Source organism: Poeciliopsis prolifica, unplaced genomic scaffold, assembly GCF_027474105.1.
Source record: "Poeciliopsis prolifica strain line A6 unplaced genomic scaffold, Auburn_PproV2 SCAFFOLD070, whole genome shotgun sequence".
Taxonomy (NCBI): domain Eukaryota; kingdom Metazoa; phylum Chordata; class Actinopteri; order Cyprinodontiformes; family Poeciliidae; genus Poeciliopsis; species Poeciliopsis prolifica.
In genome coordinates, this window is record NW_026562445.1 from 227,501 (window position 1) to 251,680 (window position 24,180).

At 52.9% G+C, this 24,180-nt stretch overlaps 4 protein-coding genes across 6 annotated transcripts in view; 3 read left to right on the top strand and 1 right to left on the bottom strand.

The window, feature by feature from the left end:
• Window positions 1-3,056, bottom strand: part of tspan12 (tetraspanin 12) — a 6,467-nt gene extending 3,411 nt beyond the window's left edge. The window contains exons 1-3 of one of the 3 annotated variants that reach the window (XM_055020693.1): window positions 2,744-3,056; window positions 344-426; window positions 1-178 (exon numbers count right to left, since the gene is read on the bottom strand). The exon at window positions 1-178 is cut by the window's left edge and continues 108 nt beyond it. In XM_055020693.1, the coding sequence (XP_054876668.1) occupies window positions 1-178; window positions 344-423 (258 nt within the window). In that variant the 5' untranslated portion in view covers window positions 424-426; window positions 2,744-3,056. Of the gene's footprint in view, window positions 179-343; window positions 427-742; window positions 1,469-2,743 lie in introns of those variants that run through there. The other 2 variants (XM_055020692.1, XM_055020694.1) reach the window with 2 other exon arrangements.
• ing3 (inhibitor of growth family, member 3) lies at window positions 2,625-6,638 on the top strand. The gene is made up of 13 exons (XM_055020691.1): window positions 2,625-2,750; window positions 2,862-2,933; window positions 4,053-4,153; window positions 4,224-4,289; window positions 4,389-4,485; window positions 4,568-4,639; window positions 4,707-4,823; window positions 4,930-5,090; window positions 5,651-5,841; window positions 5,916-6,108; window positions 6,170-6,208; window positions 6,277-6,404; window positions 6,482-6,638. Exons 1-12 carry the CDS (start codon window positions 2,723-2,725, stop codon window positions 6,391-6,393), a joined length of 1,254 nt encoding a protein of 417 aa, XP_054876666.1. The 5' UTR covers window positions 2,625-2,722; the 3' UTR covers window positions 6,394-6,404; window positions 6,482-6,638.
• Window positions 6,639-7,064: 426 nt separating this feature from the next.
• Window positions 7,065-18,227, top strand: cped1 (cadherin-like and PC-esterase domain containing 1). Its single transcript, XM_055020695.1, is given in 24 exon segments — window positions 7,065-7,398; window positions 8,177-8,339; window positions 9,328-9,419; window positions 9,527-9,605; window positions 9,673-9,742; window positions 9,824-9,965; window positions 10,038-10,165; window positions 10,251-10,323; window positions 10,459-10,683; window positions 11,025-11,129; window positions 11,222-11,331; window positions 11,402-11,451; window positions 11,593-11,779; window positions 11,847-12,015; window positions 15,232-15,247; window positions 15,250-15,330; window positions 15,551-15,687; window positions 15,754-15,809; window positions 15,811-15,972; window positions 16,042-16,143; window positions 16,227-16,314; window positions 16,586-16,732; window positions 17,135-17,174; window positions 17,177-18,227. Coding segments are annotated over 24 exon segments (2,775 nt in total). The 5' UTR covers window positions 7,065-7,203; the 3' UTR covers window positions 17,335-18,227.
• A 313-nt stretch (window positions 18,228-18,540) lies between these two features.
• On the top strand, window positions 18,541-22,540 carry wnt16 (wingless-type MMTV integration site family, member 16). Its single transcript, XM_055020696.1, is given in 6 exon segments — window positions 18,541-18,632; window positions 19,066-19,087; window positions 19,090-19,164; window positions 19,166-19,292; window positions 19,706-20,037; window positions 21,889-22,540. Coding segments are annotated over 6 exon segments (1,104 nt in total). The 3' UTR covers window positions 22,345-22,540.
• The last annotated feature ends 1,640 nt before the right edge of the window (window positions 22,541-24,180 follow it).

Genomic DNA, 24,180 nt, shown 5'->3' on the forward strand with positions numbered 1-24,180 from the left:
CAGATGCTCCCGGTGCTCTAGATCTATGTGGTCCAGATGTACCCAGCAGAGCAGCAGCAGGCGGCAGCGCAGCGCGCCGCAGTAGCCCACCATGCTGAGGATGAGGAGGAGGCAGCAGACGGAGATGAAGACGGGGTGGACGGCCGCAGAGTACGAGCGGACGGCGGCTTCCTCCAACCTGCAGTAGGAAGCACCACATCACCACGCTGCCACTACTGTGCTGTCAGAATGAGTCCAGACCCTGGGCCGGGTCAGACAGAACCTGATCAGAACCAGCAGAGTGCTTGGGCCACAGACACGGTTCTGAGAGAAAGGAGAACCTCCAGAATCAGACTGGACTCACCTGGTGTGGGCTGTCAGGGTCAGGACGGAGCTCAGGGTGTCTCTGATCCATGCTGCCACGCCGAGCACACACACCGACATGAGCTGCTCACACACAGGGAGACAGGGAGACACACACACACACACACACACACACACACCACACACACACACACACACACACACACACACACACACACACACACACACACACACACACACAGGGAGGTAAACAGGGATCAGGTTCTGTGTCTGAAATAAATATCCGTCAGAATGTGAGACGCGCTGGGACAGATGCAGCCCGGCACAGTTCGGTTCCCCTTAAACATTAATCTGAGTCGGAACCGGCTGCTGGTTCTGCTGGGTTTCAGCCGGGCCCCCTGTCTCCTGGCGGTGGCAGCATCATGCTGAGGCGGCTCACCCAGAGCAGCAGGTTGAGGGCGTACAGCAGGCAGCGCAGACACCTCACCGCGTCCTGGCGGGCCATGGCCCGGCCCGGTGCCGCTCACCTGGACCTGGGACCCCGGGGGCCCATGTCACTGAGCGGACCCGGCCCGGCGCTGGCTTCTAGAACCAGAACCGGAGGGCCGCATTCCTCCCTAACAGGCGAGTTCTGGTTCTGCTCAGCTCTGAGGCAGAGAAGGCGGTTCCGATCCTCCCCAACCCAACATCCTTCCTTTGTTTTAATCGGGTCCAACAGAACTGGAGTGCCAGCTGAGAGCACACAAACATTCAGTGATCTGCTCCAGAACCGGCTGCTGAGTCTGAGAGCTGCAGCGTCCCGTCCTGCTGCCGGTCCTCCTAAATAAAGCCGACCCGGGCCGCTCCCCCCTGGCCCGGGTCGGCCCGGCCCGCCCTCTGTCCCTCCGTCACGCTCCGGTCCTGGGGGAGGACAGAGGAATGTGTCCGCCTCCAGCCGGGAGCCGCGGGGTCAGCAGGCCGTGAGGAAGAGGATGAAGCTGCAGGGAGGAAGCACACACACACACACACACACACACACACACACACACACACACACACACACACACACACACACGCGCGTGCGCGTGCACGCACACGCGCAGACACACACACTCATTCACACACTCACACGCACACACACACTCACACGCACACACACACACACACACACACACACACACACACACACACACACACACACACACACACACACACACACGCGTGCGCGTGCACGCACACGCGCAGACACACACACTCACACGCACACACACACACTCACACGCACACACACACACACGCGCACACACACACACACACACACACTCATTAACACACTCACACGCACACACACACAGACACACACCCTGGCTCCCGCTGCTGTCTTGATGAGGACATGTCATCCGTTCCCATTCACTGAAAACAGAACAGCGGGCTGCGCTGATCCAACTGATTATTGGTTGATTATGTGAGATCTCGTCACCATGGAAACTGAGAGCCATTAGCTGGTTTAAATCTCTGCAGATTAATCGGTTTAAAGTCATGTTTTAATTGAACCTATGGCTCTGACTCTGAAATGAATATTTGGGCCAGAATCAGGTCTGAATATTTTCAGGGTTTTATGAATTAGCTGACAACAGCTGATCGTTTCGTTACTGTTTAATTTCATCTGTTGAGGTGTTAGCATGTCAGGACAGACAGCCTTTGATCAGAGGACTCTTGAGATTCTCCCTGAGGCAGACTGCTACTGCAGACAGCAACAGTATCACAACTCTGAGTTACGACAACATTTAATTTTCTTTGAGTTAAATCATCAATAGGAAGCAGTGAAACCATAAAATGTGGCAGGACAACAATAATGACCAAGTTAAAAAAATATAATTTTTATATAATTATATATAATTTACTTAATTTCCCTTTGGGAACAATAAAGTTTTTTTTTAATTTTTAAGTTCTTTTAATTTGTTATGATAATGATAATAATTGTAGTAACAATCAAATAGGTATAACAGCAAATATGAAATTCCGTATGTCAACATGTTTTGTTTTAAGAGTAAAGTAAGAAACATGGAAAGATAATAAAAACTGTGAAACATTAAAGCTTTGAGGAACCAGATTCAGCCTGTCGCTGTGAATCAAAACAGGAACCTGAAAAACATTTTATTCTTTATCTAAAATACATCGAACCAAAGAAAATAATCTGGATTTCTAGGTAGGTTATGAAATGGAGAAAACTACAGCTCCCATAATGCAACAGCACTAAACCCCGCGAATAAAAAATCATTAATGTTTTCAAACCAATCAGTTGACGGGAGGCAATTGACGTCATGCGTTCCTGCTTCTATTTTTAGTGTCTTTTTTCTGAGCCAGTCCACGGCTGGAGGCGCCATCTTGAAAGACGAATTTTGTCGATAAAAACGACTAAAAGGTTAAAAGCAGCAGGATGTTGTATCTGGAGGACTACCTGGAGAGTGAGTACGGGGCTGTCGCTGAGCGGTTGCGGGGTTTTGGAGCTCAATAAACGGCAGATGGGTTGTATTTGGCGGTCGGACCGTTAACGTCCAGTTTTTCTCGTCCCGTAGTGATCGAGCAGCTTCCCATGGACCTCCGCGACAGGTTTACGGAAATGAGGGAGATGGACCTGCAGGTTCAGAGTACGGTCCACAAACCCACACACACGCACACCGTCTCACACACACGGAGCCACTGTGTAACCCTAAGAGAGAACTCGAGTCAAAACAAGGGAGGTTTTAGTTGGCGCTGATACTCAGATTCTGCTTTTAAAACCAGCCAATTTTACAGGCTCTGTAGACCCAGCAGCGCCCCCGACCGACACACACCAGGAACTGCTGCAGTTCCTGGTTTATACTCTAAAGAAACATTTTTATGTATTCCTTGAAAACTCGGTAAGAATAAAATGATATGTCTTCAAAACCGGTCCACCTTTTCAGTGATTTATTACAGAAATTTCAGACTAAACATAAACTCCAGTGTATTTTCTGGAATTTTATGTGATCGAACAACACAACACGGTACGGAACTGTGAAAAATATCACTCTTTTCAAAATTTCTACAGAGAAAATATGAAAAGTGTGGTGTGTGTTTGTATCCACCACAACATGATGTTGCCACCACCTTGTTTGACCTTGGGGAAGGTGTGTTCAGGGTGATGTGTGTGTTGGTTTTCTTCCTCTCAGTGTTTGGATGTAGGTTGAAGAGTAGCAGAGCCTTTTTCTGCTGATGGTGTCTCCTCCATGGCTTCCCTCTTCTGCATTTCTTTCATTGATTATTATGTTCTTAGTAAATTGATTAATGGGTTACACTGGATTTTTCTGCTAAATGGAGTCACTCTGTGTTGCTCTGTTACCTAAAATCACATTAAAAACCAGGAGAATTAAAGAGGAAATTAGAAATAATGAGTCAATGTTTATTCTATTTTCACCAGTTTTTATAAATATTGCCATAAATCTTGTAATGATCTATTTTTAAAGCAAACTGAAAGTATGGGTACGCTCTCTTTAAATGACACGCTTTTCACACAAGTTTTTTAAATCGAGAAAATGCAGCTGGAAGAAACCCAGACAGGACCTGAGCTCCACGCTGTCATAACCTGAGCGGATGTTCTGCTGCCACCAGAGCAGAACCCATAGAACCCGAGTGTGGTTTGTTCAGATTAACACGCTGCAGGTTCCGAGATGTTCTTCTGTTAGGATGGATTCTGTTCTCCCCAATGGATCACCCGGTCCTCCTCACAGCTTCCCTTCCCATTTCAGACGCAACAGACCAGCTGGAGCAGAAGGTCACAGAGTTCTTCATCAACGCCAAGAAGAACAAGCCGGAGTGGAGAGAGGAGCAGATGGAGATCATCAAGAAGGTGGGAGCAACTGGACCCAGAACCTTCCAGATGTTCAGTTCTGGTGAACGTCTGCTGTTCTTCTGTTCAGGATTACTACAAAGCTCTGGAGGACGCTGATGAGAAGGTGCAGCTGGCCAATCAGATTTATGACCTGGTGAGATGTTCCGCTGATCTCCATCAGGGGATATTGGGCCCGGTTCTGACCACCCAGCCCGGTTCTGTCAGTCCATCTCAACTTCCTGTCTCTCCTCAGGTGGACCGGCACCTGAGGAAGCTGGACCAGGAACTGGCCAAGTTCAAGATGGAGCTGGAGGCCGACAACGCCGGCATCACCGAGATCCTGGAGAGACGTGAGTGTTCCCATCTGACCCGTTCTGGTGGTCCATGTTCTGGCGGTCCTGGTCAGCTGACTTGTTCTACTTTTGTCCTCAGGGTCTCTGGAGATGGACAGCCCGTCTCAGCCCGTCAACAACCACCATGTCCACTCCCACAGCAGCTCAGAGAGTGAGTGCAGGCGCCTGCCTGCATTCCGGCTCTGGTTCCGGTTCTGACCGATTCTGTTCTGTTCCAGAGAGGAAGTACACCGCCCCGACCCACCACACCACCGAACACGTTCCAGAGAAGAAGTTCAAGTCTGAAGCTCTTCTGTCCACGCTCACATCGGACGCCTCCAAGGAGAATACTCCAGGTAAGTTCTGTTCACCTCGACTGGACCTGGACCCGGACCCAACCGGACCTGGGGACCTGGGGACCTGGGGACCTGCCCTTGTCCTGACTTTCCCTGTCACCTGCAGGTTGCCGTGCCAACAGCACGTCCTCAACCACCAACAGCGTCTACAGCGCGAACCCGTCCCAGCCGCTGGCGTCCTACAGCCTGTCGCTGCCCGCCGGGCCCGGCGCCGGAGCCGGCGCCATCACCATGGCGGCGGCCCAGGCCGTCCAAGCCACAGCTCAGGTGAGAACATGGCTGCCATGCCGAGCGGTTGTTTTCATCTGTAGAAAACACAAGGAACGATCAGCACCGATGATGACGAATGTTGATTTTACTCAATCCCGGGTCAGACGTGCATTATTGATGCCAACAGCTTGCCATAAGGCTTCCATATTTAACGCTGATGCAGTTTGGACTGTGTCAGAGCGATCAGATCAACGATGGTACATGCTAGCGCAACCTGCACTGAGACCAGAACTTTTACTATGCACCTAGCTTAACCCGTCTGAGCAATCACCGTTAGCTGTTACACATCAACAGACGACACTTAGCCTGGTGAAGGTAGGAGGAGTCTGGCAGCCCGTCAGGCTGATGATCCACAGAGGAAACCTGTTAGCAGTTAGCATTGGGAGGAGGTCAGTGAGTTCACTGGCAGTTTGAATTATATGGAACAACATTTTTCTAAAAGTCAAACTGCAGCCTTAAAAAGCGTCAGGCCCTCAAGTTTAAACTGAAAGCCTTTACTTACATTAAACCCAGTAAAGTCGAGTCTTCCATTGGTTCTGACTGGTTCTGGTTCCCAGATGAAGGAGGGCCGACGGACCTCCAGCCTGAAGGCGAGCTACGAGGCGATCAAGAACAATGACTTCCAGCTGGGTCGGGAGTTCTCTCTGACCCGGGAGAACTCGAGCTACTCTTCATCGGCGCTGGCCTCCACCCTGACCCAGAACCTGACCCCCAGCGCCGCCTCTGACTCCCGCGGACGAAAGTCTAAGTAAGGCCCCACACACCAGGACAAGTCTGACCGGGTCTGACCGGGTCTGACTGGGTCGCCTGTTCTGGTTCCAGGAGCTCCATCAAGTCTTCCAACCACCAATCGTCTTCGTCGTCCTCCTCTTCCTCACTGTCTTCCTGCTCGTCTTCGTCGGCGCTGGCCCAGGAGCTTTCCCAGCAAGCCGCGGTTCTGCCAGAGCCCGATGCCAACAGCCAAGTGGACTGGACCTACGACCCCAACGAGCCGCGATACTGCATCTGCAACCAGGTAGGCTGGCGGCCCGTAGGTTCTGCTCTGGTTCTGCTCTAACTGAATCCATCTGCTCCAGGTTTCCTATGGAGAGATGGTCGGCTGTGACAACACAGATGTGAGTATTCAGATGTTCAGTTGGTTGACCCAGTTGCCTGGCTGGTTCTGACCCGGTTCTGTCCCCAGTGCCCCATTGAGTGGTTCCACTATGGCTGCGTGGGGCTGACCGAGGCACCCAAGGGGAAGTGGTTCTGCCCCCAGTGCACGGCCGCCATGAAGAGGAGGGGCAGCCGCCACAAATAGACCAATCGCAGGTCAGGAGCTGTGACATCATCTGTGGCCAGGGTTCTGCCTCTGCTCTGGTTCTGATCCGATTTCTCTGTCTCTGCAGTTTGGACTGTGTCTCATCAGACTTTGCTCCCTCACTGCAACTAAAAGAACTACAAACTCTACTGGACTACAACTATGGAGGCCTCTGTGGTTCAAATGGACAGTTTCTGAATGTAGTGTGTGTGTGTGTGTGTTAAATAAACTGAGGATGTTTTCTATCTGCTGCTTCTTTTGGTGTCTGATGCTGTGACGGTGGAGCCTGTTCGCGGGGAAACAGCGCCCCCGTGTGGACGGTGCCTTAATGTGAAAAGTTTGAGCGACAGCAGGAGGAAACTGAGTTTATATGAAACCTTTTGAAATTAAAAGCCAGAAATAAAATATTTGACCAGGATCAATAAATGTAAATATTTCCAGAGTAACGGAACCAACCGGTTCTGCAGTTTAGGTCATAAGAACCAAAACCAAAGGTCCGCTTGTCTCTTTAACCAGCCGCTTGTGTTCCCTAAATAACTCCTTCGGGAGGAAGATGATGATGAGGAGGAGGAGCGGGAGGTGCGGGCCTCCTGAATCTGCTGTTGTTTTACAAAGTTCAGAGGAAGAGTGAAACCCGAGCTGCTCCTCCTCCTGCACTAAGTGGAACCAGATGGTGAAGCTCCAGCTTGTTTTCCCCAGACTGCAGCGGCTCCAGCCCGAACCGAACCCGGCCAGCGGAGACCCGGACCTCCTGGATGAAGCTGCTCCTCTTCCTCGCCAGGTGGAGGTGAGGAAGTGAAGCCGCTCCTCATGCGGCGCCTCCTCTTCCTCAGGATGCTGCTGCGGCGGCGCGCTTGCGCTGCCCCGCTGGTTCTGCTGCTCGCGCTGCTTTACTTCTGCTACCAGATCCTGAAGATGGACCGGAACCAGAACCGGAGCGAGTCGGAGGAGACGGACACGAGGAGACTGATCTCGGCTCTGGACGCCCTGCAGGAGGAGACGCAGGTGAGACTCACCTGAACTGCGCCTGCGCACTGATGTGCTCCGAGAGGTCGGTTCTGGAGAACCATCAGAATATCAAGACAACCAAATATTATTAGAAACCGCCAGTGGTACCGGCAGTGGTCCAAACCAGAAGCGATTTCTTAAAAACTAAAGATATAATCAGAGAAAAGTTCAGATTCTTTCTGTTCAAATCATTTGATCAGTTATTGATGACATGATCAGAGACCTGAACTATTTTAGGACCCGGGGCGGGCCGACCCGGGCCGACCCGGGCCGACCCGGGCCGACCCGGACCGACGGTTCCACTCGGTATTTGACCCTGGATAAAAAATATTCCTGAGGGAGGCGTTCCTGGTTCTGGAGCGTTGTCAGAGGTTCGACCCCGGTTCTGCTGCTTCTGAAGCGCTACGGCTCCAGCGGCTTCCTGTACGGACCGGACCAGAACCGGATCAGAACCGGACCGAACAGCAATAGGCTAGATGGATTCTGTGGAATGTCTCAGTTTCACCCTGAATGGAAATCAGAGAATAAAAGTTCAAATATTTATCTGCTGAAAAATTCTACAGCCGGAACACGGTCCAGTCCTCTGAGCTGAACCAGAACCAGAACCGACTGAAGCCAGCTCCTCTTTGTTAGAACTCCCCATATTAACCCTAGTTCTGGTTCTGGAGGCATCTGGGCCCAGCCGTTGATTTCAGGTTGTTGGAGCTGGAGAACTGGACCAGAACCGGAACAGCTTCAAGTTCTGGACCTTCAACCGATCTGTATGTTTCCTCAGGTTCGGTCATCTCAGCGCCGGCGCCTCGCCGTGGTTCTGATGGGTCGCCTGGGCCCGTCAGACCCTGAGGTTGTGCTGCACCAGCAGGTTCTGCAACAGATGGGATATCAGGTCCATTTGACCCGGTTCGCTGAGGCCAGCAGCTTCCTGAGGACGCAGAGTGGTGAGCATACACACACACACACACACACACACACACACACACACACACACACACACACACACACACACACACACACACACACACACACACAGGGTGGAGACTTCCTGTCCAGCAGCTGGAAACAATCAGGCTGGACTCTGTGCTGCTTCTGCTGCTGAGGTTCTGCAGAGAGTCCGGATCCAGGCCTGGAGTCCAGTTCAGTTTATTTCTGTGGCTCCAATTCACAAGGAATCCTCCCAATTTCATCATCCAGTTAATCCCAGTTTGATCAGTTGTTCTAATTGGATTAAAGTTTCATCACTCCTCCTGACCAGCAGGGGGCGCTGCCATTGACTTTACAGCAATTCCTCAAACTCAGCATGCATCAGAACCGGAACTGGAACGGACTGCAGGTTGGAAAAGACAGAGCAGAGCAAACAGAAGGATGTTTATCGTTTATGCAATAAATCCAGAGATTAAAGGAGGAAATCTTGTGGGATTAAATTACATCCTGGTTAAAAGTTTCATCACTGGAGGGTCATTTGATCCCAATCAATAATCGACTGATCAGGTTCTGTTGAGAGGTTCTGATCCAAAAACAAAAACTTCTGTCATCCAGGACTTAACTTCCTATAATCTACTGCAATAATCTGGATCACATAGAAATGTTACCAACACAGAGCCCTGTGGGAACGCTCCACCTGTACTGACTCCTCCCCTCCACCTGTACTGACTCCTCCCCTCCACCTGTACTGACTCCTCCCCTCCACCTGTACTGACTCCTCCCCTCCACCTGTACTGACTCCTCCCCTCCACCTGTACTGACTCCTCCCCTCCACCTGTACTGACTCCTCCCCTCTACCTGTACTGACTCCTCCCCTCCACCTGTACTGACTCCTCTCCTCCACCTGTACTGACTCCTCCCCTCTACCTGTACTGACTCCTCCCCTCCATCTGTACTGACTCCTCCCCTCCACCTGTATTGACTCCTGTCCTCTACCTGTCCCAGGTGTGGGTGGGTGGAGTCTCCTGCTGTGTCTCAGTTCTTCAGAACTGAGCTGCTTGAGGAGGATCAGATTCTCACACCTGCGGCATCAGATGGTGAGACTCACCTGTCCAGGCTGAGTCCTGCTGGATGACATCACAGCTGACCTGTGCATACATGTGTGTGTGTGTGTGTGTGTGTCTGTGTGTGTGTGTGTGCGCAGGTGAACCTGCTACCTGAGCTGATGGAGGCGTTTTCAGATGCAGGTGAAGGTCGCTGTCGCTTCTACCTGAAACTGACAGGTGAGTCTGTTCCAGGTCAAGCAGAGGTCAATTTCAGTGCAGTATTTGACCTTTGACCTTTCTCTAGAAGCTGATTTTCCCATGAGGCGTGTGTCCTGTGGGTCGTCCAATCAGAAGCCTCACTTTCCTCTGGACAGGTGAGCAGGGGCCGTCAGGTGATCCGGGTCTGTGTTTTCCGATTGGACGGTGAAACTTTCCGTTTCCTGTTTCCGGGTCAGACCCGACCACGCCCCCTCTCCTGCTCTGGTTGCCATGGTGAATGTTTTTGTCCTGGTGACCTCCATGACCCCTCTGACATCCTTCCTGCATGACGTCATCGTGGTGAAGACCAGCGAGAACGACCCGGGCCAGCAGTCCCAGGTGAGGCACCGGAACGTCTGGGAGGATCCGGGTCGGTAGAACCTCCTGACCTTTTGACCTCCTGCCCTCCAGATCAGAACCTTCCTGCTGCAGCGGTACGGGCCGGCCTCGGCCCAGCTGGCCCGGGTCCAGGTCCAGAGGGCGGTGGTGGCGGTGCTGCGTGCGGCATCGACCAATCAGGAGCCGGCAGCGGGCGGCAGGTCAGGCACGGTTCTGCCCAGGTTAGCCTCTGCGGATCCTTCCGGTTCTTACTCTGGTTCTGGTTCTGGTTCTGGTTCTGTCCAGCTGTCTGCTGTGCTTCCAGCTGCTCACCTTCACTCTGATGTTCAGCGGCGCCGCCTCTCCTGCTGTGGTCCATGTGAGCTCTGCCGCCCCCTGCTGGTCACGCGGGTTCTAACCCGCAGGTCTCAAAGTCCTGTTGACGGTACCGGCTCAGCACCGGTTCTGTTACGCGGAATGTCCAGCAGGGGTCAGTGTGTCTCTGTCTGTCCAGGTGGAGCTGGGACTCAGCGTCCCGTCTCAGGGTGAGGACGCCTTCAGAGGACAGATCACCAGAGACCGGGTCCTGGAGGACAGCCTGCGCCTGCTGCTGCCGCCGCCCACTCACCTGCAGACTCACCTGCAGACTCACCTGCAGACTCACCTGCAGACTCACCTGCAGACTCACCTGCAGACTCACCTGCAGACTCACCTGTCCTTAGAAACCCTGAGGCAGCAGGTGAGTTAGTGTTACCGTAGCAACGAAAAGCAGGAGGTGTTCAACATGAGGCCCGGGGGCCGTTTGTGGTCCCTGATGATAATTCAGGAATAAATAAAGCAAAATAAAAACGACTTTTCAAGTAAAATCTTTTTACAGAAATGTAAACGTAGTAATGCTGTGGGCTTTCTGTTGCCATGGTAACTCGCTGAGCTGACGCTGAAGTTCAGCTTTAAACTGTAGCAGTAAAACAAACTAAATAAAATGAAACAATTGAAGTTAAAAATAAACTAAATAAAACAAAATAAGTAAAACAGGCTGATGACGGTTTGGCCGGTTTGAACTGCATCCTCTGTTTTCAGTACGGTGGCTGCAGAGGGACACACAGCAGCTGTCTGAACCACGACCACTTCCTGTTCCTGCTGCGCTTCCACCTGCAGCTGCAGACACCGTCAGCCTTCCACCTGGTACACCTGGTTCTGATGGTTCTGGTGGTTCTGGTGGTTCTGGTGGTTCTGGTTGTGTCATGGAGCTCATCTGAATCAGTGTCTCTCTGCAGCTTCATGCCTCCTCTTCCTTCTCGTCTTCCTCATCTTCATCGGCCCCCCCCAGCCAGCTCCTCCTCCTCCTCCTCAGGATCAGTCGGCACCACGACCTGCAGAGCAGCAGGTGAGCCGCCGGAGCTTCCAGCCAATCAGCCGCTTTCTCTTCAGTCACATAACTCACCTGTTCCCCACAGAGAGCCCAAACCTCTGACCAATCAGCAGCCAGCATCCGGGTCACCTGGAGGTGAGAAACATCTGGAGCGACCGGACCGGACCGGACCGGACCGGACCGGACCCGGCCCAACTGCCGGTATCTGGTTGGGTTTTCAATCAGAAATCTGGATCCTCCAAACTGTCCTTTGATTGGCCGGCGTTCTGCCCCCAGGGTCGTGTTCGGACCCCCGGCTGAGGCGGATCTACTCGGAGCCGCCCCTCAGCCTGACTCCGCCCTTTAACCCCGCCCTGAAGGAGTACCGGGCCGAGGTTCCCTTCGACACCGTGACGGTTCGGATCCGACCGGAACCGATCAGCGAGGCCTGCGTCGTGCGCCTGGACAACCGCCGAGGACCCAGGTTAGCCCCCCCCCCCTGCCGGCTCCTGACCTCTGACCTCACGGTTCTGACCCGCTTTCCTTCTCAGGACGGCCAACTTCCCTGTCGGCATGGGAACCAGCCAGATCAGCGTCCTGGTGACGAACGGGGCGGAGCCTCGTCCCGTCGTCATGACGACCTACACCATCCACGTCTACCGCGAGAGCCGACCCGGCCTGCCGGCGTTCGGAGACCACGTGACCTGCGGCTTCCTGCAGGTGGGCCAGGGGTCGGGGGTCACAGAACCGCAGAGTCGGGTTCCAAAATCAGAAACCAGGGAGCGAAACCGATCGTCCATCGGGTCGATCTCTGCCGGGATTGGCTGCTCGTTTTGGTCTAAAATCTGTTCCTGCCGCGGGGTCAGAGGTCAGCGGCTCCGTCTGGAATATTCCCAGCAGTAGGGGTGGTCCAACAGCGGATCAGAACCGGCGGATCAGAACCGGCGGATCAGAACCGGCGGATCAGAACCGGCGGATCAGAACCGGCGGATCAGAACCGGCGGATCAGAACCGGCGTCTTGTTGTTGGGTTATTAGTTTAGCCTTCTGACGTGACGCTCAACCTGCCGACTGGATCCGGACGTCTTTAGCTCCGTGGAGACGACCTTCACCCCGAGGTCGTTCTCCGCCCCAAACGGCCCGGTTCCCTCAGAGCGCTGAAGCTTCACTACAGGAAACGGGTCACCAGCTGCAGGCAGGAAGGGAACTGATCGGCAATCACTTTATCACTGAAATCGGCGCCGATCATGATCGGCACCGATCGGAACGCCTTTGTCAGAACTGATAAAAGTTCACTGCAAAAAAAACTCAAATTTTCTGTTTTGATCAAATCCAGCAGAAAAATAATCCTAATGCTGATTATTCCGTCATAAAAACTTTCCATGGAAACCCGGATCATCCAGAACCAGAAGCTCAGAATAATCCAGAACCTTCATCCTCCTCTTCTTCCTCCTGTTCTCAGTCAGAAACGGTGGGGGGTCCAGATCCCCCAGTGACCTCTGACCTCTCTCAGTCCATCAGATCAGGAACAGGTGAGGCTTCCTGTCTGGAGCTGCAGCTTCACGGTTCGGTCAGCAGGGGGAGCCAGAGCCCGGAAATACACAGTTTGAAATGAGTCGGACCGGAACCAGAACTAAAACCGGGTCAGTCCAGAGGAGCTTTGGTCCTAATTGTGTTCAGAATGAGAATGACTGAAACTGGACCAGAACGAGCCATAGTGGGTCCAATCAGAACCGCTTCCCGTTTTAAGACATACAATTTAAAGTTCTGGAGAAAAGAACCGGACCAGAACCAGGTTCTGCTGGGAATGTTGGATTCTGATCCAAACAGACAAGGTCATCTTCCAGAACCTCTTCTCCAGTGAGTCACTGAGAATCCTTCAGGCCCGGTTCTGGAGGTTCTGTCAGGTTAGTTCTATAGAACCTCTTTCACACCGACCCAGTAGTTATCTACCAGCTTCTGGGTCAGAACCGAGGTCCATAATGTGCTTGATGCATCCCAGCTGATGACGGGGTTCTGTTCCACAGGGCGGCCCGGTTCTGGTTCTGTTATGCATTTTCACCTTCTTTTCCAATCTTGCCAGTTCCATTTGCCAGAACCGGTTTTGCTAACCAGAACCATCTGAGGCCTTTGGACCCGGCAGGAATTTCTCTGCAAATTTGCAACTGAGACGAAGCAGAACCAGCGCCGAACGCTGCAGCCCGGTCCAAAAGCAACCCTGAGCTCCTGTCTGCAGGCGGATCAGCAGAACGGACCCGGCGGCCCGCCCCGCACCGATTCCCAGAAAAACAGAGCCATGATCTGATGAGGGCAGATCCGGATTATCCGGGTCCGGAGCTTTGATCACGGCGCGGGACGGTGAATGTTTCTGTCGGGCCGGACGGATCCAGTCCAACAGAACAGAAACAGTTTTCACTTTGACTCCGTCAGGAACACAAAAACATTTGGCCGATTTTATCTGCAGTCGGTCCTTCAGCTTCCCAGGGTCCGGGACCAGAACCGGATCAGGGACCAGAACCGGATCAGGGACCAGAACCGGATCAGGGACCAGAACCAAATCAGGGACCAGAACCGGATCAGGGACCAGAACTGCTGCGCTGCACAAACCGGACCTTCCACTTCCCACAGCTTCTACAAAGATGTTCCTCATTGGTCCAGTTGATGAAAGTTTCCAGGAACTCTTCAGTTCCCAACTTGAAATGAATCCAAAGTCCTCTAGTCGGTTCCCAGGTCCTTCAGTAATCAAACCTATCGATCAGCTTCAGTAATCAAACCTATCGATCAGCTTCAGTAATCAAACCTATCGATCAGCTTCAGTAATCAAACCTATCGATCAGCTTCAGTAATCAAACCTATCGATCAGCTTCAGTAATCAAAGCTATCGATCAGCCCTGGTTTCTCTTGAATAAATGATTCATAGATTCATTCAGACGAATCGTTTAGTCTTTATTTCCATGTTGTGATGTTTTCACATCTTTATTTGATTGTCTTTATTTTGTGTTGGCTTATTGTCTGAGGATAAATCGGTTCAGTTTCATCGTTTAAACTCTCAAATATCAAAGTTCAGATAGTTTCTGTGGCTGCAGGTCAAAATTGATAACTTTTGACCTGCAGCCACAGAAACTATCTGAACTTTTTCACCGCACCTTCATTTTCATCCATGCTGTTCTGCGTGAAATATGGCGCCGCTTTATAAACGAGGCCCAGAACCGGTCCAAACCAGAGCCTGGAGAACCAGCAGCTCTCCTCCAGGTTTCAGAAATATTCCTCCAGAACCTTCTGGTTCTGTAGTTTCCAGTCCTCATCAGAACATTTCCCCTCTGACTGTCATTCCTGTTTTCCTCCGTTTCTGGGTCGGATTTGGATCAAATCCAAGAACATTCCTGAACTCCCAAGTGTTTGTTGGGAAAATTTCTGAATTTTAGGCAACTTTATTAAAATATTTTGGTCTTTTTTTAATCTTGGAAATTCCTCCTGTGAGGAATAAATTCCTGTTTTGACTGAAACAGACGTTTCGGTCTGAATAAATCCGATTCAGACTGAACCGTATGGATTCTGGTTCTGTGGCTCGTAAAGCTGCAGCCAGTGGAACCAGAACCACTGACTGGATGAAAGGCTCGCCGGCCCGGCCCGGCCCGGCCCGGTTCGAGCGTTTACTCTGAGCTCAGGTACGAACAAGAAAATCCCTGTTAAGTTTTCTTGTCACACTTTGTTGCGAGCTGCGGCGCCGGCGTGCGGAATGTGGCGCCGCCACGAAGAACTGCGGCGGCGGAGGAAGAAGAAGAGCCGCGTCTGTGAAGCCGGCAGCAGACGGGGAGGTTTATCTGACCTCTGACCCCTAGGCTGGATGAAAGCTTCGATGCTGCAGAAACAAACCAGTGCATGCTGGGTAATGTATGCAGCGTGAAGGGCTCCCTAACTCCTCTCCCTGTTGCAGGACTGTGGCATGCGGGTCCACCGGGTCGGTCCTGCGGGCTCCAGCCTTACCTCCCGGCCCAGAGTCCTGTCCAGCCCTGCAGCTCAGGACACGTCCCAGGTAGGGTCTCCGCCGTCCGTAGGGTCGCTCCTCAATATGGGAAAGACCAGAGAACACACAGCTACGCGCTGAAGAGCCGATCCAGTCGGAGGGAGGGAGGCTGGAGCAGGTCTCTCCTGGTCTCTATAGCAACCGTTAGACCCGAAAGGTCTTACCCGTCCCGGTTAGACTCCCTCGGTACCGGCGGCTCACCCGGGTCCGTCTCTCACCTGTCCGTCAGGTCGCTGGGTCGTCCCCTGCCTCAGCTGCTCTGACAACAGGACCTGTGATTGGAGGGAGGTCACCTGGCAGCCGGACGGCTGCTACCACCCGCCGGTGCGGCGCCCCCTGCTGCAGGACTGCATGGCGGGCAGGAAGGTGAGGTCACGTGACCGGGCGCCGGGCGCCGTCAGCGCCGCCAGCTGATCGGCCGGTCTCTGCTAGGTGATGTTCATCGGAGACTCCACCAACCGCGGGATGATGTTCTTCCTGATGGAGCGTCAACGGCAGCCTGCAGGACTGGGGCAGAGCTCACCACACGCTGCTGTACCGCAACCTGAACCAGCGCCGCACGCAGGTCAGCTACTCCTACTACCCCCGCTTCTGGCTGGAGGGCAGCCAGAGGCCCAGCTTCAGGCAGGCCCTGCTGCAGCTCATCAACAGGTGACAGACAGGAAGTGGGCCGCGGCGCTTCCCGCCGCGTTCCTCGGCTGAGCCTCTGTTTCTGCGAAGGTCTCGGCCGCTGGAGAACTCGGAGCGGACGGTGCTGGTGGTGGGCGGAGTCCAGTGGCTCAACGGCGACCACCTGAGGACGGTGCAGGACGTGTTGGACAGGTAAACGCACACCGACGCCACAGGTGTTCTCAGAATGCAGAGGCCCTGACGGCGGTCCCTGAGGAACTCCTCTGTCCCATCAGGGAGTCTCTGAGCGACGTCCTGGTGGTGGTGAAGTCTCTGGGGATGGGCTTCCACCTCCCTGTAGACGGCATCCGCTCTCTGAGCCTGGTAAGTTCCCTGTCGAGGGAAATGTCCGGCGCGGCGTTTGTCTCTGACGGCGTTTCTCTCTGACGGCGTTTCTCTCTGACGGCGTTTCTCTCTGACGGCGTTTCTCTCTGACGGCGTTTGTCTCTGACGGCGTTTCTCTCTGACGGCGTTTCTCTCTGACGGCGTTTCTCTCTGACGGCGTTTGTCTCTGACGGCGTTTCTCTCTGACGGCGTTTGTCTCTGACGGCGTTTCCCTCTGACGGCGTTTCTCTCTGACGGCGTTTCCGTGCAGACGGAGATCCGAGGCCTGTTCAGAGACAACGCCGAGCTGATCTCCACGGCGACACGGCTGCGCTTCGAGGCCGTGGACACCTTCAGCATCACCGCGGGCCGATACAAGGAGTTCCTGCAGGGCCGCTGCGCCTGCCACTTCCATGAGGTAAAGCAACGTCGCCGTCCGGGGATTCGGGTTCAGAACCGGGCCGGACGGTTCCAGGAACCTGCCAGACGCCTTCCTGTTCCTCAACTTCTACCAACCAAAACACTTCCTGTTAGCAGCACAGCTAACTTCCTGTTAGCAGCACAGCTAACAGGAAGTGTTTTGGGTGTCCTGGTCTCCTGTTCATCCGGACAGTCCGGATCCTGGAAAACAGAGAAGATCCAGGTCCCCAACAAAGTTTCTGGTTCCTGAAACAACAGATTCTTTTTGTCACAGGAAGTTCCAATGATCCGGTTCTAAAACAAAGAAACCGGATCACTGGATCCGGTTCAGAGGATCTGTTCCAAAGATCCTGGCAAAGTGCTGCAGGTTTTCCGGCTGATCCGTCTTTTCTCCTTCCAGGTGGAGAAGCTCCGATCCTCCGACCCTGCAGACAGCGAGGCGTCACCAGGAAAACGCCCGGAACCAGGACCGGCAGCCATTCCGTGCTTGACATGGAACAGGAAGTCGGGTCGAAGGCCCCGACCTTTCGGGTTCGGGGAGCGGTGAACCAGGTGTACTCCGAGATCCTGCTGAGCCGCTTGTGTCCCAGGAACAGGTGAGACTCAGCTGTCCCCTCCGGGTCAGCACCGCTGGGTCCTGCCGGGTCCTGCCGGGTCAGCGGTCACTTCACTGATGTTCTGGGATGAACATGGAAGTCCAACTGACTGGGAAGGGAAGCATATCTGGAAATACTTCTGGTTTGATGAAGAGGATGCAGAAAAATCCCCAATAATCTGAGAAACTGAAAATATTCCAAGAAACTTTATTTCATTAAAACTTCGTCTGGTGGAAGTTTTACATTCCCAGAAGTTCCCAAGAGTTTCGTTCCCTACAAGATTCAACAAAAACTTTTCCCAGATTTTCCAAAAAAAATGTTTTTCCATCCAGGATTCAGAATTCCAGACTTTTCAGGTTTTCCAGGCATTTAGCAGATTCTGCTGCTGGTTCTGCTGCTGGTTCTGCTGCGGCCCGGGTTTAACCTGCAGGAACATCGGACCTATCCGGGTCGCTGCAAAAGGATTTGTGGTAGAATCAGATTCTTCATCTGCTGGGAATAAATCTTTTCCTTCCTCGCTCTGACCCGGAACCCGACCCGGAACCCGACCCGGAGTTCTGGAACCGGTTATGTTTTGTCAAATTCACCAAAACTCTCAGCCAGGTTCTTATGGTTCCTGGTTCCATCCAGCATGGACTTAGAACTCTGGGATTTGGACCGCCGGTTCTGAAGGTCTCCAGCTGCTTCCGGAACCAACAGCGACTCCGGGTCCAAATAAAGATGCGACGGACATGTGACATGTCTGGTTGTGGTCGGATTGGACCTTATGGTTCCGTTTTATTTTTCTACAGATGATTCTGCTGCTCGGCGGTCCGGTTCTGTTCTGCCCGCCTCCGGTTCCGGTTCTGTTCATGGGTCTGAGTTTCCTCTGCTGCTAATAAAGTTTTTATTCTCTTTTTTCTTTTGTAGTTTCTCAATTTATTTAATCAGAACCGAAACGGTCCAGTTTCTACAGACTCGGTTCGGTCCAAACCAGGGGTACTTTCTATGAGGTCAGGGTTTCCATGGTTACCAGAACCTCCTGGTTCTGGAGAACCGGGTCGTTTTCCTGCTCCGCAGCTTCAGATTCAGCCTCTGACGTCACGCCGATGCTGGTCCAATCAGCAGCGTCCTGGACCGGGTCTGGGTCCGGTCCGCCGCGCCTCGTCCCGCAGAGGGAAGCGGCGGCGGAACCGGGATGATCCGCAGAACCGGGCGGTTCTGGTGAGGGATGGAGACCCGGAGTTCTGGAGTCCGACCCATGTTCGCTCTGGTTCTGCTGCTGGTCTGGGTCAGTCCGCCGAGCTGCCGGGCCAGCTGGATGTGAGTACCGAACCGGACTCTGTCAGAACTTTGCAGCAGCAGAACCCGGTCTGAGGTCCAGTTTTATCTAAGTAACCAGAACCAGAACCGCTACTGGGTTCGGTTCCACCTGTCCGGATGGGTCAGGCTGAGCCCATCTCTGGTTCCGAGTGATTCTGGTCCCCGACCAGACCGACCTGTTCGGATCCAGATGGGTTTGTGCATGCTCCGAACCGGACTTTTAGCTGAACCGGTTCGGACTTTTAGCTGAACCGGTTCGGATGGGGAACAGAACCGAGGTTCCGATCAGATCCACTGTCTGTTTGTTTACAAGGTTCTGATCTTCTGGACCGGGTCGGTGAGTTTCAGCTCAACAGATGCTGTCACAGAAATGGTTCCGTTGCTCAGAACCCGTCCGGACCGAGCCCGGTTCTAACTGCCGCTCCGTCCACAGGTGGCTGGGCGCGACGTCCGGCGGCCCGGAGCGGCTGAGCTCGGCGACGCGGCGCTGAGCGGCCGGCAGCGCGCCGTGTGCCGCGCGGCGCCGCTGCTGCGCGCGCGGCGTGCGCGACGGAGCGCGGCTGGCCGTGGCGGAGTGTCAGAACCGGTTCCGACTGGAGCGCTGGAACTGCTCCACGACCCGGAACCCCGCGGCGCCGTTCGGCCACGAAATGACGAGTGGTGAGTTCTGCTGCGGTTCGGCGGCTCCTAACTGGACTCTGTGTTCGAGTTCTGGTTCCAGGCGGGTAGACCCAACATCCAGAACCAAAAGTTCTACAGGATGTTTGCCCGCTCCCGTCTAGTTAAAGTTCTGCTGGTTCCGACGCGCAGCAGAGTTTAAACTAAATATTTAGTTCTGGTTCTGATGGGTCCACGTGGTACCGAACCAGCAGCTGCATCAAGTTCTGGACAAGTTCCGCAGGTCTGCCCCCCAGCGGCCAAACGGAGGAGCTGCATGTTGTTTTATCCTGGATTAAATGGATTTAATCAGATTAAATCTCTGACTTTTTGTTTCATGAGTCCCAGTCCAGACAGAAGGGTCAAAGGTTACCTGGAACTGTGACTGGTAGGGATCATGTTTCCTTTGGTTGCAGAGGAAGTGATGTCACAATGTCTGTCCCGCAGGAACCAAGGAGACGGCGTTCACGCGGTGATGGCGGCGGGTCTGGTCCACTCCGTCACCCGGGCCTGTAGCCAGGGCAACATGACGGAGTGCGGCGACGCCCGGCTGCGCGGCGCCCGGCTGCGCGGCGGCGGCGGCGCGGCGGCGGCGCAGGGCTGGCAGTGGGGCGGCTGCTCCGACAACGGCTTCGGAACCTGGTTCAGCCGGAGGTTCATGGACGTCTCGGAGAAGAACTCGTCAACGGGCCGGGACGGGTTCACGCTCAGCACCATGAACCGGCACAACGCCGAAGCCGGACGGCAGGTGAGGACATGCTGACCTCTGACCTCTGTAGACCCCGAGAACCAGTCGGAGCGGGTCCGGTTTACAGGATCAGGGAGGAACCGGGCGGCAGCTGCTCAGAATGTTCCTTTAAGTTTTTTCCACCAAGGTGGGTGAAGATCCGTTTTCCAGAACCAGAACCGGTTTGGAGTTTCTTCCAGGAAGCGGTTTTCCTCCACCATCTCCAGACAGCAGCAGGAACATTTTCAGAGCCGGAGATCCAGCAACGTTCTTCATTCCACAACTTTAATACCGGACCTGTGGAAGAACCGGCCCGTCCTGACCCGGATTCCTGACCCGGATTCCTGACCCGGATTCAGAATCTCTATCCGCCTGCTGGGGCTGAACTGGCTCTGCACCAGCAGCTGCTTCTGTTCTCCACTGGGAGATGAAACCTGGATTTTGGATTAGGAGACGGGTCACAGCAGCCACCTGGTCCAGATGTCCAATCGGGTCACGCCACAGAACCACGTTCAGGGGCGCCGCCAGGAATCCTGGGCCCCATGACAAAACATCAGATGGGCCCCATGCAGCTGCAGTTTGTGGGCTGAATCTGCCTCATGAAAAGCGTCGCAGTTTGAAAGTTTTGCTTCTTTGGTCCATTAATGATACCAGACAATATTTACTGCTCATGAATTTCACATCCAACGGTTTGCAAGTAGGCTGCTGAAATGTTTTAGATACTGAAATGTGTCCCACCAGCAACAGTTACAGGCAACCTGCAAAATGCACATGAAGGAATCCAGACCTCTGAAGAAATGCTGAGCTGCACTTTATCACTGATAAAACATGTTTTTATTAGTTATAATTAGTTTATTATTAAAGCTGGCAGCATGTCAGATAATCTGTGAAAACAATCAGTCTCCTCCACCTGAGCTGCTATTACTGGCTAATGCAACAATCCCACCAAAACAACCAATCAGAACCAGGAGGAGGGTCTTAGCGCTGTCAATCAACTCGTTCACTCACTGCTAAATGTGCTAAAGGTGGAGAAACAACTTATTACAGGAAAAATGTTTATCTGGAGCTTTGCTAAGTAGATTGAGCATTCACAACAGGCTATGCTAGCTGCAGCATAGGGATGAGCAGCCACATGAGATGGTGATTGGCAGCACTAAAACTCTCCTGACTGTGATTGGTTGTTTCTGGGAAAAAGCAGAGGAAAGAGATGTTTCACAGATTATTTCTATACCAAACTGTCACAACATGAGTCTGCAGACTGACCGTTTCGGCGGCCAGTCTGCTGCTGAATGCCTGCAACTCCAAGCAGGAAGGAACAGTTTCCTGCAGATCCAGGAGTTTCGGGTGAAATGTGAAACGTTACATTTTTACTGAAAAAAACAATCTTAGAAAACACAATATGATTAATTTTGTAATCGACAGAACCCCAATTTTTGTTTTTTTAATTTCTATGAACAATAAATAAATGCTGGAGGCCCTTCCGGTCAGGGGCCTGTGGACGTGTCCCAAGGTTTCTCCGGCGCCTCTGACCTCGCTTCATCAAGCCTTGATACCGGACGGCTCGTCTGCAAGTGAAAGGCCAGACCTCACCTTACATCACAGGAAGCAGGACTGTTTGGATCTCCAGGTTCTGCTCTCAGTTCTGCATCAGCTTCTCCAGTCCAGATCCAAACCTCAACTTGTCCTGTAAAGTGACGTCCTGAAACCCTGAATCTGCTCTACAGGATCATCCATCTGAGTAGCTGCTGGTTGGTAGAACTCCTCCCTGATCCTCCAGAACGTCCGGTGCAGGTCCGGCTGTCAGTCGGGTTCTGACTGTCTCCTTCCCCAGCTGGAACCTGTCTCCAGCCCAGTGTCTCTGTCTTCCTGCAGGCCATCCAGGTGACCATGTCCACAGACTGTCGCTGCCACGGCATTTCTGGCTCCTGCGCAGTGAAGACCTGCTGGAGGTCCGTGGCGCCGTTCCAGCGTGTCGGCGCCTACCTGAAGGAGCGATACGAGCGCAGCGTCCAGGTGTCGGACCGTGCCAGGAGGAAGACCAGAAAAAAGGACCAGCGCCACCCTGTGGACATTAATGAACTCATCTACCTGAACAAGTCTCCAAACTACTGCCTGGAGGACAGGCGGCGTGGCATCGCTGGCACCAGGGGGCGCCGCTGCAACCGGACCTCCGCCGGCCCGGATGGCTGCAACCTGCTTTGCTGCGGCAGAGGCTACAACACTCATGTGGTGAGGAACATCCAGCGCTGCGAGTGCAAGTTTGTCTGGTGCTGCTACGTCCACTGCAGGCGCTGCGAGAGCATGAACGACATGCACACCTGTAAATAAGGCCACGCCCAGAAAGGATCGCACACCTGGAGCGGGAAGAGAAGACAGTCCTGTGTGGATGGAGGTTCTGATCAGATCAGGATCTGATTGGATGAAACAGCTGCAGGTCACTGCAGGTCACAACTCGACTTGGAGCCTGGAAACACCCTGGAAACACCCTGGAATCAGCCTGGAAACACCCTGGAATCAGCCTGGAAACACCCTGGAATCAGCCTGGAAACCCTGGAAACACCCTGGAATCAGCCTGGAAACAACCTGGAAACACCCTGGAAACACCCTGGAATCAGCCTGGAATCAGCCTGGAAACACCCTGGAATCAGCCTGGAAACACCCTGGAATCAGCCTGGAAACACCCTGGAATCAGCCTGGAAACACCCTGGAATCAGCCTGGAAACACCCTGGAATCAGCCTGGAAACAACCTGGAAACACCCTGGAATCAGCCTGGAAACACCCTGGAAACAGCCTGGAAACACCCTGGAATCAGCCTGGAAACAACCTGGAAACACCCTGGAATCAGCCTGGAAACACCCTGGAATCAGCCTGGAAACAGCCTGGAATCAGCCTGGAAACACCCTGGAAACACCCTGGAATCAGCCTGGAAACAACCTGGAAACAACCTGGAAACACCCTGGAATCAGCCTGGAATCAGCCTGGAAACACCCTGGAATCAGCCTGGAAACACCCTGGAATCAGCCTGGAAACACCCTGGAATCAGCCTGGAAACACCCTGGAATCAGCCTGGAAACACCCTGGAATCAGCCTGGAAACAACCTGGAAACACCCTGGAATCAGCCTGGAAACACCCTGGAAACAGCCTGGAAACACCCTGGAATCAGCCTGGAAACAACCTGGAAACACCCTGGAATCAGCCTGGAAACACCCTGGAATCAGCCTGGAAACAGCCTGGAATCAGCCTGGAAACACCCTGGAATCAGCCTGGAAACAACCTGGAAACACCCTGGAATCAGCCTGGAAACACCCTGGAATCAGCCTGGAATCAGCCTGGAAACACCCTGGAAACAGCCTCCAGACAGGACTTGGTCTTCCTCCAGATCTTCTCTGCGGGACGTTTCCACCTGGAGAAACCGAGACCCAACATGGACACTTTTTTATTTTGCAGCTGATTTAGTAGAACCTTTAAAACCAGAGATGTTCCGAGACGAGTTCAACGTTCGACTGAGAACTTGCTGAAGCCAGATAATGAGAACCAGCAGAACCAGACAGAACCAGACAGAACCAGCAGAACCAGACAGAACCAGCAGAACCAGGCAGAACCAGACAGAACCAGACAGAACCAAACAGAACCAGGCAGAACCTTCTACCTGGTTCTGAGTACTAAAGAGTACTCGGTACTAATACGGGTCCGGGTCCTTGTTTCTCCTTCAGATGTCGTTCATGTTGGAGGTTAAAGGTCACAGTGTGCCCCACAATCTGGCTTCTGTTCCCGCCCTTTTACGGACTTCGGCGAAGTGCATTACCCACAATCCATTGCTGCATGTGATGTTTTGAGTTAAGAGGCGGGTTTATGGAAATGTTCTGTTTTTCTACGAGTTTATAGAAAATTCAAAGCAAATATGAGAATCACATTAGTATGAAAAAGTTTGAAAAACTGAAGAGAAACAAAGAAATGAAAATAATCAAAATAACAGGAAAGGAAAACAAAATGAAAGACAAATTTCTAATCTTAAGATATGAACATATTGCAATAAAGATGCTGCAACTTTTAAGCTCTCAAAATAATTTCCCTGTTATTTGTTCAGAAAGCAATACTTCTAATATCAGTAAATATAATTCATCCTCGTCTTCTGGTAGAAGGTCCAGTTTTATCCAATTAA